Genomic DNA, 13,723 nt, shown 5'->3' with positions numbered 1-13,723 from the left:
CGCCAACGGCACCTGCCCCTGGCGCTGGGGAAAGCCTCCGGGTCCCGTCCCGTCCCCTGGCCCATCTCTGCTCCCACAGCACAGCCCTGCGGGTACCAGCCTTGGCCTTTTGGTGCAGCTCAAGGCCCCCCGGGCACTTTGGCTGGCGGCAGGAGCAGGCAGGTGGGATTGCTGCCAGGGGAAAGCGGAGTGGAAGATGTGTTTCGGGAGCTCTCCTAAACACCCCCTGCTGTGCACGGGGTTGGTCCCCAGCACCTGACTCGGGACGGTGAGTGCAAAGCAGCCTCCCGCTCCTGCACAGGCACTGCCGACACCGCCAACCCAGCAGCCTGACCCAGCAGACGAGCGGCTGCGGGATGCCATCCCAGTCCGGGCAGAGCCCCTTGGTGCCCCTCGGAATTGCAGAGGGCACAGGAGTCCTCCGTGGTGGGGCATGACAGGGAAGCGCTGATTTATGGGGCTGAGGATCTGGCAGATCCGACTGCGTTGTCGTAACACCGTCCCTGCTTCCCCGTGCTCACATGCTGCTGCGAAATAAGCCGGGAGCGTGCTTCTGACTTGAGCAAAGAAGGAAGTTGTTCTTTCATTTTTGTATTTAGATTTAACCCTTGACCGGGGGGGTGGTGGTGGAAAAGAAGTTATTTATAAGTTTGCAAATAAATACATAAATTCAAGCAAAAAAGATTAAGAGGGTATTTAAAGAATTCCAAAGCAATGACCTTCACTTCACCTCTGCACAGCTTCCAGAGGCCATAAAGCCAGATCTTTTAAATCTCCCTCACGTTCCTTTCGACACTCACCCCCTCAATGTCACAGAATCACAGAATAGTTTGGGTTGGAAGGGACCTTAAAGCCCATCTAGTTCCAACCCCCTGCCATGGGCAGGGACACCTTCCACTAGACCAGGTTGCTCAGAGCCTCATCCAGCCTGGCCTTGAACACTTCCAGGGATGGGGCAGCCACAGCTTCTCTGGGCAACCTGTTCCAGTGCCTCACCCCCCTCTCCGGGAAGAACTTCTTCCTGATATCCAATCTAAACCTGCCCGCTTTCAATTTAAACCCGTTCCCCCTTGTCCTGTCCTATGTCCTCTGCAAGCGCTGGGGCCTGCCCGATCCGAGCTCGGGCAGCTCTCGGTGCCCACGTCCCCGTGCCTGCTCTCCAACACGGCATGGCTGCTGGGGCACTGGGACCTCCTGCGTGGGACTGATGCTCCGCAATGGGATACGGGGCGGGGGGGAAAAAAACGACACTGCATGAGGTGCCTGGCTTAGGGCCAGCGGCGGGTCCTGCTGCCCACTCGCCCCTAGGATGAGGGATGTGCCGATGGCCATCAGCGGGCCGGAAAGCTTGGAATTGCAGCGTTGGAGCGCCGGTGACATGCCAGAGGAGTCAGGGTCTCAGCACCCACGGGCTGGGCAGCTCCAGTACCAAACGGAAATGGAGCTGGGGGTGAAGGGCCGGGGCGGGGATGGCCGCGGCACCCGGCTTGCCCGGTAGGCAGCACGTGCGAAGCCAACTGCACCGGGGGCTTCGCAAGGTGAGGGGCGGGTGACGTACGTCCCCAGTTACTGGCAGCGGTGCTATTCCTAGTGCTATTCCTATTCCAGAGGGAGCTTGGTGAGGCGGTGGGGCAATGCCGGGTGGCGATCCTCTGCCAGAGACACCTCCACCCTCTGCTGGAAACTTGCAGCCCCATGCCGGCTGGGGCGTTTTGAAAGGTTCGTGTTTAAGGTCATAGGAAACCTTTCTCTTCAAACAGAACAGGCTGTGAAGCCTCTTCCCCTTTTCACACCGCGGCCACAGGCCGTGTCGATTTACCAGCTGAGCGCTCCAACCGCAGATTTCACGGGAGCAGACGCGCACCGTCACGAGCAGCGAGGCACGCCACCGGCTCGCCCCGAAGGTGCCCGTGAGGGTTTGAAGGCACGGAGCGAAGCCCGAGGGGCTACGGGTAGCTCAGCGCTGCACGCCAGCTCCGTCCCTTACGCGTTCTCACGCCTCGTCCTGCCCGAAGGATTTCTCCTTCGGGCTCAACTCCCTCTCGTTTTCTACCACTGCGTGAAAAAAGCCTCTTTGGGAAAGCTCAGACATTCTCCTCCCGGTCAGATTTTATGTTTCTGAGCCAAAACCCGCAGAAGCCACTGCTGGGTGCTTTATAGTCTTAATTATGGATTGCAGCGGATCGTTAGAAATGCGAAGGCTAGAAAATACGAAGTAGGGAACGTAGAGGGGAGAGTGCTGTCATCGCGCTCTCGTTTATCGCACAGATCATCCTCCGCAGCGCAAGGGAAAACTAAAAATTCACACCAAAACTGGTTCGCCAGGCCTTTATGGAAAATACGTGTTTTTCCTCTCTTATAAAGTGCTCGTTTTTCAGCTGCCTTTGCAAAGACCCTATTTTGAATAAAACCGAAACCCTTGAAATCAGAAAGTTTCTGACTTACCATGGCGTTCGGACGCCTCCCGTTTCTGCTCACCGCTGGGGCACGCCAGCTTAAACCGGACTGGCCTTCGGGATGCTCTTCCTAGAGAGGAGAGATGGAAAACCACGTGCAGGCTTAGAATCCAAACAGTCCCCTGGATAACACCGGGATCTCTTCCCTGGTGAAGCCTGCCATGGAAAATGAATGGCTGACCGTTTCGCAGGTCCGTGGTCAGTTCAGATCTCTTCCTACCTCCTTCCTAGAGAAAGTGGAAAGTACATATGAAATAATATTTTAAAATAACTTTATTCAGTGTAATCGTGCAAGTTTTGTAACTGTCTGAAAATGAAACCACTTCAGCATCAGAGTAAGAATGCCTCTTTTCTGGGAGCTTGGATAAACAGTGACTAACTTCCAGGCAATCCCTGAATTTGATTCCCATCTTTCCAAACCTTTCAACCTGAAAAACGAAGGTGAGGAGCAGCTTTGGAGGATACCCAGTCGACCAGGCATCTGCCCGGCACCTTTGGGCTCACGCTCACGTCCCAGCTACTCGTTCACTTTATCCGTGCGGATGAACTCCCCTGCACGAGGGCCCCCCAGCCCACGGCCTCTCGCGTCCGGCGGAGAGACGGGGGAGGAGATGGAGGGGTTTGTTGGACACAGATCAATGCTCCTCTCCCAACAGATGTTGTGAAGCGGGTTGGGATTTCGGACTCTGAACTAAATACAGTCAGAGCTCTAGGAAAGCGCCCTGTGACTCAGGGGGGTGCCTCGGGGGGCCAAGGGGGTAGGTGGGTCGTAAGTGCCGCTTCTGAAGCGTCAGCAACCCACGCGCAGAGTCCGTCCTGCCTCCGGCTGCCCCATTGCCCGCCCCAGAGAGAGGGCCCTGCTAGATGCTCCAGCACGTGCAGCTCCTGACACTGGGCTAAAGGGAAGAAGCGGTAGGAAAACACCTGCACGTGTTTAGCAGAGGGAGCACAAATTTCTGCTGAGGTCTCCGGCTATTAATCAATTAAAAAAGAAAAAAACCCAAATCCATTATTTAGCCAAAAACAGAGCACGCACGAAAACCAGGCTGTCAGCTTGGAACTGCTTTCTTCCCGCGAACCGCGCGTTTCCAAGGCAGGCTACTGCCCTATCGCCTCGAGATCTTCAAACGCACGGAGAGTTTTCGTGACGGAGCAGCTGTGATGAAGCTCCTCAGTCACGCCGGCGTGGTTGACCCAACGCACCTTGTATGGACCCACAAAAACGTACCAGTGCTGAACACACCTCAAAACCCTGAAGTCCGCAGCATTGGGAAGGGAAAAAGCTCACACTGCCAACGCGGAGAGGGGTTGGAGCGCGGGCGGCGCGCGGGCGGAACGGACGGGCTATCGCCAGCCACTGTGGAGGTCGCAGCACCCACGTGCTTCTGGGAGGAAATAGAAAGTCCTGGTTTCTCTTTAACTTTGGATATTTGCTCGTTTCTAAGCGAGATACCGACCTGCTGACGTCCGAGACTTCAGCCACAAAGGACAAGAGAAATACTGGCAGGAACCGGGGAGCTTGCGCTGTCCGGGATGCACCTCAAGCTCCGTCCTGCCTGGAGAGGAGTCTTTAAGGCTGGCAAGCATCCCCCAACCCCTCAGCAGCAGGACGGAGACCAGAGCTCCCCCACAACACCACGCAGCACCCCGTGACCAGCTCCGCAGGGCCACCCCGTCAGTTTATCTCCCGGCACGCTTGACCATCCTGAACTTCTCTGAAGACTCACCTGAACGCTGCGGTGACTCACGCTCCGGTTCCTCCATCCCTCAGCAAAGGATTGAACCTAAACGAGGCCTTATTGCCCATTAACGCCCCCAGCTGCTTCTTCCCCCTCCCCGCTTCCCCAGCACGTTCCAAGGGGAGGCGTAATGCGCCCGGCGGATGCCACACAGGATCCTAGGAGGCACAGCTACGGCTACCGGAACTTCAGCGGGGCTCCATCTCACCTGCAGCTGCAGGAGAGGTTGCTCAGGGTTTGGGGAATGGGAAAAATCTCCGCTTAAGCGTAGGGCAAAGACCACAGTGCTTTTGGGAACAGTAATATTCCGACAGGCTGCAAACAGCCCCGGTGTGTACGCACATGGTATTTCAACGGTAGAGTAAAAGGGTATCTGCCTCTGTGGGGCAGAAAAGTTGGGGGTCAGGGTACAGAGCAGCCCGAAGGATGGTGAATGAGGAGCGTGTGCAATGCCAGTACTGGGAAAGGAGCCGGACAGACCACCGTCCCGGTACTGGCCCTTTATGCCAGCTCACGTGTCACCTTTTGAGCGCGAGCAGTTCTACTGTAGAAGTCAGTGACCTGAAAGGTCCCAGAAACTAGGAATCTTCAGCCTAAGGAAGTCTTTCCACGACACCGGGAGCACGATGGAAGTTTGAGCCTGGCAGGCAGCGCAGATGCCCGCAGCGACACAGGCTGGTTACCGCCGTCACCAACGCTACAAGCGGAATCACCCTTTCTTACCTACAGGCAGGCAACCTGACCAGCGTTAAACCTTGCAGCAGAGTGCTTCAGAAACGGCTTCCCTGGGAAAACGACCCCTCGTTCGGGGCTACTCGCCGGGATCAGCTAACACGGGATGCATTGGCAAACAGCCCACCCATTCCTCAGCAGCACTCCTCCGTGCCTTTGCCGACCCATTTTACAGCCTGTACCCCAGCGCGTTAGCCAGACGCGCCCGGCAAACCACCCAGCTGGCTTCCGGGAAGCCCGGCACCACACCGCAATCCCGTCGCTCGTCGGTGGTTACACCCGACGCGAGAATTTCTGCGACTCTGCCTAGGACTGGTGCCGTGCCGGTCAGGCTCCCTACGTCGGCGTGTTCACGATTTCCTGCTCCGGGCGGCTTTGCTGGTACTCGGCCGTTTTACTTAAATACCGACGCCCCTACGCTTCCCGGCGGGAAATGACGTGGGACGTACCAAACGGGTGGTGCGCACCTCCAGAAACTGCTGGAAGAGAAAAATGCCATTAACAGTCGCCAGAGAGAGAACAGAAATGTTCCACACTTCTGCTTTTTCTGCGCCGTTTTGAATCATCTTTTCATCCACGCGCAGTGATGAATTCCCACAGCACGTAACAGAAGCTCCTCCTCGCTCCTCGCAGCAGGTTTTTCTCATGGATTATTTTTATCTTTCAATCGTTAACGCTTTGATGGGCCAACATTCCTCCGGTTTCTCCGGCCCCGACGCCGTTCAAATACCACTTTTCGGTACATTCTGGCGCGGAGAACCTTTACGTGCAGCCGTGGGGGTGTTTTTTCTCTTCTTGGTGGGAAAGGGGAGTGGGAGGAGACTGGCAGAAGAGGAACATGCAGGTTTCCTTAAGGAGCTCCCTTTATTCCCCTTGACGAGAAGCCAGGAAACGAGCGATCTGCCTCACCTGTAGTTACAGAAACCCATCCCTCTCGGAAGAAAATACCCCCCTAACGCCCGCCAGCCTTATGCTTCGTCTACAGAAAACGCATTTAGACCTCGAACCCTCAGCCTCTCACAGGAGTCACCCCTTCAAATAACGATACGACAGCTCTGACATTTCCCCAGGGGCAGCACGAGACCATCAGCGTGCCCCCTCTTTGAAAGCCAACAGGTCACAGAACCGCGGGCAGAGCTAATAAAACCAACATCTTTTGATTTGTTTCTTTTGTTCCAAATCCTTATTTAGACAGAGTCACAGGCCACTAAAGACAACCCTTCGGGGTTGAACTGCTTTCCCGTGCTGGATATCCAACCTCCTTCTTTTCACCCCAAAGGTTCACTTCACTTGTTTTGCATCGTAACAGGAAGGGGTGGTGAGGGGGGGAAAGTTAATTCAAAATATCCCAGTAATCCTTTTCCTTAAGGAGTTCTCTCTTTTCTTTCTCAGTCCTGAATGCTACAGTGCCAAAGCCAGGAGGAAAAAGAAGAAAAACCCCCAAGCATTCCCAGAACTCACACAGAACAACCCACACAGAACAGCTTCTTGCAATCTTCTTGAAAACCTGTCAGGATCTGGTAAAATAATCAACATTTTCAAAAACTCCAGCAACCAACATACGCTAAGAGAGCCCTGAAACTGAGGGGGTGAAACTCCTGAAGACAACCTGAATAAGGTGTGTTGCCTACACAGAATTTTTTTCACCTCAGGAGTTACCGTGGCGGTTTTCCTGGGATTCTCACACAAATTCCTCCATGGATCAACCGATGTGAGGTGCTGAGTAGCAAAAGCTAAACCTTGCAAGGGGCTGGAGGGACTGGCCCTAGCTGGGCACAGACGCTGCATTTATACCAACCAACTACAGAGTCTCATCCCACCACCATCCGCGGCTAAACTGCTGCCACAAATTCCGGCTTGTGCCGACCAGCAGGTTCCCAAACGCCAGCTGAAGTTCGGTGTGGGCTTGGAGCCGCCCTCAAGGCAGCCGCCCCGCTTTGGAAAGCAGCTTAACCACAAAGAAGTAATTTTGGTCTCACAACTACAGAGCTATCTCACTGCAGCTACTGGGACAGACAGACAAGAGGTAAAGAGTCACGGAACAGTTTGGGTTGGAAGGGACCTTAAAGACCATCTAGTTCCAACCCCCCTGCCATGGGCAGGGACCCCTTCCACTAGACCAGGTTGCTCAACGCCTCATCCAGCCTGGCCTTGAACACTTCCAGGGATGGGGCATCCCCAGCTTCTCTGGGCAACCTGTTCTAGTGCCTCACCACCCTCTCCAGGAAGAACTTCTTCTAAGAAAAAAAGCAGCGTGGCACAGGGGAGGGGGAGGCCCTACATGAAAATGGCAACATAGCGACAGGACTAGAAGCCAAAATGAAACAGGCACAGAGAGACAGGAAGTTTAGCAAGTCCAAGCTGCCATCCCCTACATAAAACCAGCGACGGACACGGAGCTTCTGCGCACTAGACCCCTCTCACCTAAGGGCTGTTTTGATGCGACAGCCTTTTTCAGGGAGGACTAGAAGTAACAAGACAAAGCCAGTATACAAAACTTTTTATTGACAACAGAACAATAGAGAGGAACGTCACCACTTCCCATTCCTCAGGAATGTCTCCGTTTCACAGTCAGTCTGCTAAAAGCACACGCTCAGGGTAACGAGCAACACGGAGGCACGGAGCTGTCTCTCATCTCACGGAAAGTGTTTCGTCAGTGCAGCGCAAAGGGTCCGACAGCGTGCAAGTGGGCAGCAGGCCCTATCACGACACAAACGATGGTGGCAACCGCATACGCAGAGCCACGGGCACTGACACGTAGCGGTCAGAAGCCTCAAGTCATCTCCGCTATTTCCATCTAAAGGCGACACCTGAAGGGCTTCCCCATCCACAGGCCGTCGTTGGAAGCGCACGCTTGCTTCCCTCGCTTGCCCTGTCCTCAGGGATACTCCCGACCGGAGGGTACACCGTGTCGGGGAGCGCCTGGGCTGTTGCATTTTGGTACCTCATACCAGTTCAGGCACGCACTTGAGTTCACTTTCAGAAGTTTACGTTGACAGAAAGAAGGAAAACAAAAAGTGCTGCCTAAGAATAAAAGGATTGAGCTGTTAATGCTTCCTTGCCAACCAAAATATTTGGTAGTCATCGAAGATACTCTGAGTAATTTTTATAAAGCATGCATGCAGCCTACGTAACATTTTAAAAGAAACTGCATGTCAAACTCAACATAATTTCAAATACTCTTGGAATTAAATTTGAACTGAGACTCAATCTAAACAACAACAAAACCCCCAAAGACCTTAATTTCAGCTCTCCCAGTAAACAGAGCTGCACAGAGCGCAAGATGACAGCGCTCCTTCTCCCGCCCAAGTACCCTCTGCCTGCAGAACTGTCGTGGGACCCTGCGTGGTAGCTTCTACGTTTATTAACACCCCTTAATTTATCACGTTTTTCCTTTACTACAGCGGATGTGCCTCTGGATGTGCAGACTGGTTGTTAAAGTGCTTGAAAATAAAACAACAGCCCCAACAAAAAGAAAACATCCCTCAAAAAAACCACAACAGATGTGAGAATTTTATCTGAAGGACTTTGTACAGCATTTACAGTGTCAGCATAAAGCATCTGAAACATGAGCATTCCCTGCAGACCGATGCCGTGCAAGTGGTCTCACACATCAGATACTGCAATTCCTCGGGATTCAAGATGCACAATACTTATAAAAACAACCCTAGAAGCACAGACAGATACTGGTGGCTCTTCTTTTTAGAAACATAATAAAAAAAAAAAATCTGCGTTACTCTTTCATAATTTAAATACATAAGTAATCTCCACTTTTATTACTTCTTCGTGACAATGACTTCAAATTTACATTAAGTACCGTCATAATAGCTCCATGTATAATACAGATATTTGCTGATATCCTGTCAGAAAATTAAAAAAAAAAACCTTCCACTATATATATATAAAAAAAAAAAATGTATGCTGGAAAGACAAGAACACAGAACAGGGACCTGGTACAGACTATGATTTCAGTTTTATATCAACCACAGTTAACCCAAAATAAACAGATACACAGCGATATTCAAAAGCAGTGCAAATATCTTTGGAGGTTAGAATAAAATTATACTACAAGAACATAAGACAGAAGAAATTAAAAGGCAAGTACTTCAAGTACAGGAACCAGTCTCTGTGAGGTCCATCTTAGTGTTCGCCGGGAGTTCCTTTTCCCACCTTACTTCTTCCTCTGAAACACGTTGGCCAACATCGCACCCGACGTCGTCAGCTGGCCCATTTTGTTCAGAAACTTGGTCTTTGTGTCTTCACTCACGAGGCTGGCTGCGATCGACATCGAGCTGGGGAAGAAACACTTAGGGATGTAAGGCCACAAAGCAAAACGAACACTGTGCTGTGCTTCCGTAAGCACCTGAATTGTCTTTGCGTTTCGGAGGTTTCAAGGCCACAGAGGACCGGTCCATCGCAAAGAACTGAAAAGCCATCGCCGCCAAGCCTACGTACACGCTCTTGAATGAACGTACACGCTCTTAAATGCCTTTGCAGCCCTAGGGAACAGTTGCAAGCCATGCACACTAGTTCTTACTGCTTTAGAAGTCGCCAGCTTAGCATCTGTTGGCTACGTGGCGATAGCTGCAGTGACAAACGCCTCGGTGAAAGACCGGCTCTACCTTCTCGCTGACTGGAGCGTCAACCCTTGTTGGTTTAACACAAGGGCAACAGGTCCTTGGCCTGAATTGGTACCACCTAGCCCAAGTATCCTGCCTCCGACAGCGGCCGTGAGCAGACACGCAGAGAAGAGTAAAAGCAAGGCAAGTGCAGAACGGTGACCCCTCTCCTTAATTCCCAACTCTCTTATTTTCCAAATATTGCCACCTGATCGGAGTTTAAAATTGGTGCAGACTGTCAATCTAGTAACTCAAGTTACTAGATTGTAACTAGACTTCAAATAGATTCGGTTACTAGATCTACTAGATTGTAGATCTAGTTACTGAATCTTTACTCCGTATTATTTGTTCAGCTCTTCCTCAATCCCCTTGTAAATCCCACCCCGGGGCACTGAGTCCTACTAGGTCTACCCCTTGCTGGGGAAAGAGCTTTCTCCTGGTTGGTGTCCATGGGACTCCTACTACCTTTGCTCGAGCGTTCCTACTTCGTATCTACTAGAGAAGACAACGGAGAGCCCATAATTTTCCCCACAACCTAGACTAGGAGGAGCAACCCAATCAATACCAAACCTCCAAGATGCTGCCACTTTGAACAACGTGTTAGGAAACGATGCCAATGCTGCAAAACTGACTTTTTTTTTTTCTAATTTACAATATTTTTAAAACGGCAACGTATCAGGGAGCTCAACTTCAGATATACGTAACTGTTTAACACAGTAGGGGTGATCTGTCTCAAGACAGAGTGTAGCAAGGGAAAAATACGACGGCAGGGATATGTAAATTCCAGACTTCCTATATATGTAGTTAAAATGGCCAACATTTTTCAAGATTAGACAGGGCCAATTTTATCAAACATTACCAGTGAAATTCTCCCTTGTGAGCTCAGTGTGGACTCTGCATTTCAAAGTTACACCTAAGATCCCTAGATCTGCCTGACTGGCACAGGCCAGCTTCCAGGGACCGACTTTTCAGTCTGCAAGGTTATAAGAAGTTCTGTTAGACAGACACTTTTGCACCAAGGCAGGCCACGTTAACTTGAACTCCAAATTGCTTCAACAGAATCTGAGTTATTCCTTCTGAGGCGGTAGGGATGCATACAGTATTTTTTCCCATTTCGTACCGCAAGGAAAGGTCCTTAAGCAGTAACACACCCTGGTTCTTCTCAAACAGAGAACTTGAAAAAAACCATAAGGGAAGCTTCTCTCTAAAGCTGTACTGCGGATTTACAAACAGCTTAATTGTACCATAGCTACATCCCCTCAAATGTATCCCCCATCCCTTCTACTTTTTAAGCTGAAGAGAGTCCCAGTCTTCTGCATTTTCACAGTGCCTAATGGACCTAGATCTCTGGAGGGGCTCTACATACACCCCACACAGCATTCCCAGAAGTATCACAAAGCATACTCTTAAATTGTGTGGTTTTTTTTTTTTGTTTGTTTGTTTTTTTTTAACCCCCAGAACATCTCCTGTTTATGGAACAGGTTACTCAAACCAGTCGTCTCATTTTATATCTAATTATTAGTTGGTATCTTCCAAAAGCTCTGCAACGGGTTTAAACTGAAAGCAGGGAGGTTTAGATTGGATATCAGGAAGAAGTTCATCCCGGAGAGGGTGGTGAGGCACTGGAACAGGTTGCCCAGAGAAGCTGTGGATGCCCCATCCCTGGAAGTGTTCAAGGCCAGGCTGGATGAGGCTTTGAGCAACCTGGTCTAGTGGAAGGTGTCCCTGCCCATGGCAGGGGGGGTGGAACTAGATGGTCTTCAAGGTCCCTTCCCACCCAAACCATTCTATGGTTCTATGATTAGTTAATCTTTAGAGTTTAAGCATCATTTTAGTGAAAGTATCATGTCTGAATTTTTAGTTAAGTTTAAAATTTTGAAAATGCTTCTCAGGTTATGTCTCTTTGTAGACAACATCTGAATAAAATTGACATTTAAAAAATAGCAATCTTTTTCTTCTATTTAGCAGCAGCGATGAAGACATACAGCTTTTTTGAAATGATTTATAAACTCTTATTAAGCAAAATTTCTTTTGGGCACAATCACACAGCCAGACGTCTGGACTTGAACATCTACCGCCCTCTGAGCTCACAGTAAAGCAAGGGCATAGCGATTATGTAAATTGCAGTTTATACTCGTTATCAGCTGGTTAACAACAAGAAGCTATTCCAGCCTACGGTGTTACCTAGAGTTGTGTCTAACTAGGGAAAAGGATTTGGGAAATAGAGTGCATTCCAAGCATTAGTGACATGAAGAAAATAAAATTGCTCACTTCAGAAAAGAAAAGTCTAGCAACTGGTGGCAAACCTGTAGTTTTAAGCAAACGTGTGCTGTCATTATTCTACTAATCTGGAATATGTTTGCGGAAAACCAGGAAATGTTCACTTAACTTTCAAAACCGTTTTGGAGGACATCAGCCATCTGATGTTAAAAATTAAAAGTTAGGAACTTGACCGTCTAGGTCATGTTTTATAAATTGCTGTAAATAGAAAGATAATCCACAACACTTGACATACTCTGGAGTTTAAATATGCCCCCAGAAAGACTTCTATCAGTACACAAATTGAACATTTAAACCCAGTAATAAAAGCAGTATGAAATAAAATAATTTGAGTCTCATGTCTTTAAAAAAAGAATCAGAGAAACCAACAAGGCAATAACATACCTTGTTTCAAACAAGCAGTCCTACAGAAAAGCCCTTGCATTTACTCATTATTAAAAAAAAAAAAAAGCACAAACCAAACGCACAAAGAAAAGTAATCTGTAAACATCAAATTTTTGACCAGTGCCTAGATGCTATGCAGAGTTCTGCCTGCTTTATGGGGAAGCTTTAGGCCGAAACAATATTTATTCTGGATGTTTTATAAAAATCAGTCTGTAATAGTATTGCCCAAGACTTAAATACCTCGCTAATTGCTAAAGAAAGTGTTTAATGAAAGTGGCTATCCAATAGTTAAGATAAACTTTAATATTTAAAAAAAAAAAACCCAAACTACACCTGTGACCCCATATTACTTGACCAACCTTTTCTAACAACAAGGGGCAAAGACAAGATAATAGAAGGCATCTTATGATTGTTTTTGCATCCAGTTTTATTTTTGTGTACACATTCTGAAACTGTTAACAAAACTCGGTAATTTGTCTCCTAGTTGCATTTAAATCCTTTGTCAAATTTATATTTAACACTGAAATTGGGAACTGAAATTGGCAAGGGCTTAGCAAGAAAAAGGAGACGCTCATGTACATGAAAAGTTCATTTCTTCAGTGTTAAAATATTGTGTGGTGATTTTGCACGGTAAAAGATTGCAACCATAGCCTCATTTTGAGTAAGAAAGGGAAAAGCTAATTAAGTACGAACCAACACACTGCGAAGATTTATACTTTTCAAATCTTACAGTTTTCAGCAGTTGCACTCTGCAAGAAAATACACTGGATGTTGTACCACATTTGCATTTATCTGTGACTAACTGTGATTTCAAAAATATTTTCATAAACGGGTTTTTAAGTAATACAGACCTCTGACATCTAGGTTAGCATATCTGCACGGGCATAAGCTCAAGCAAGGTTATGTCTAAACCCTACAAGAAATAAAAGTTGATGCCTCAATCTCTAGCCATGCAGAGAACAGCTTTGAACAACTGAACAAGTTAAAACATTTGAAAGACACAACAGCACACACTTAAAAATAAAAATCCTGTCCAACTGAAGAGCACCACCTTCAGAACTAGGAAGAGCTCGGCCAAAGAATTTTGTTTCAGAATCTTAGGTTTCACAGTTTAGTTAATGCAGGTAAGAGAATAAAACCCCTTCAGGTCAAGGTTAATGGTGTTCTTTAGAGAGACCAGTTTGATATCTTGTACATTTGCTGCATTCTGGGAGAGAAAATATGTCTTTCAGAATATGTTTGCCTGAGAAGGAATCAATTTCTTATTGCCTAATGATCTCTCCTAAAAGGCTGTCCAGAAGTCGCTCAACGACTGATAAATTAATTTAACTTCAAAAAGTAGTAGTTTATCGGACATAAAATATCTTATGTATTTAGATACATAAACTGCTTTTATTTTTGTCTTTACACAGTCAGAGTCTGAAGGGGTGGATTTTTTCAATACACAAAGAATTAAAATGAAAAAAGAATATTAGTTAGCCTGCACATTAAAAAAAAAAGAAACCCCAAACAA

The 13,723-nt window shown here is 48.4% G+C and overlaps 1 protein-coding gene across 1 annotated transcript in view; it reads right to left on the bottom strand.

Moving 5' to 3' along the window:
• Positions 1-8,426: 8,426 nt before the first annotated feature.
• KIAA1468 (KIAA1468 ortholog) overlaps positions 8,427-13,723 on the bottom strand; it is a 67,222-nt gene continuing 61,925 nt past the window's right edge. Inside the window, exon 29 of the mRNA XM_010157942.1 lies at positions 8,427-9,219. Coding sequence (XP_010156244.1) covers positions 9,099-9,219 — 121 coding nt within the window. The 3' untranslated portion in view covers positions 8,427-9,098. The remainder of the gene's footprint in view (positions 9,220-13,723) is intronic.

This window comes from Eurypyga helias, unplaced genomic scaffold (assembly GCF_000690775.1).
Source record: "Eurypyga helias isolate BGI_N326 unplaced genomic scaffold, ASM69077v1 scaffold9638, whole genome shotgun sequence".
NCBI lineage: Eukaryota > Metazoa > Chordata > Aves > Eurypygiformes > Eurypygidae > Eurypyga > Eurypyga helias.
Note: the sequence above shows the minus strand (reverse complement) of the source record. Positions and strands in the feature narration are given on the sequence as shown.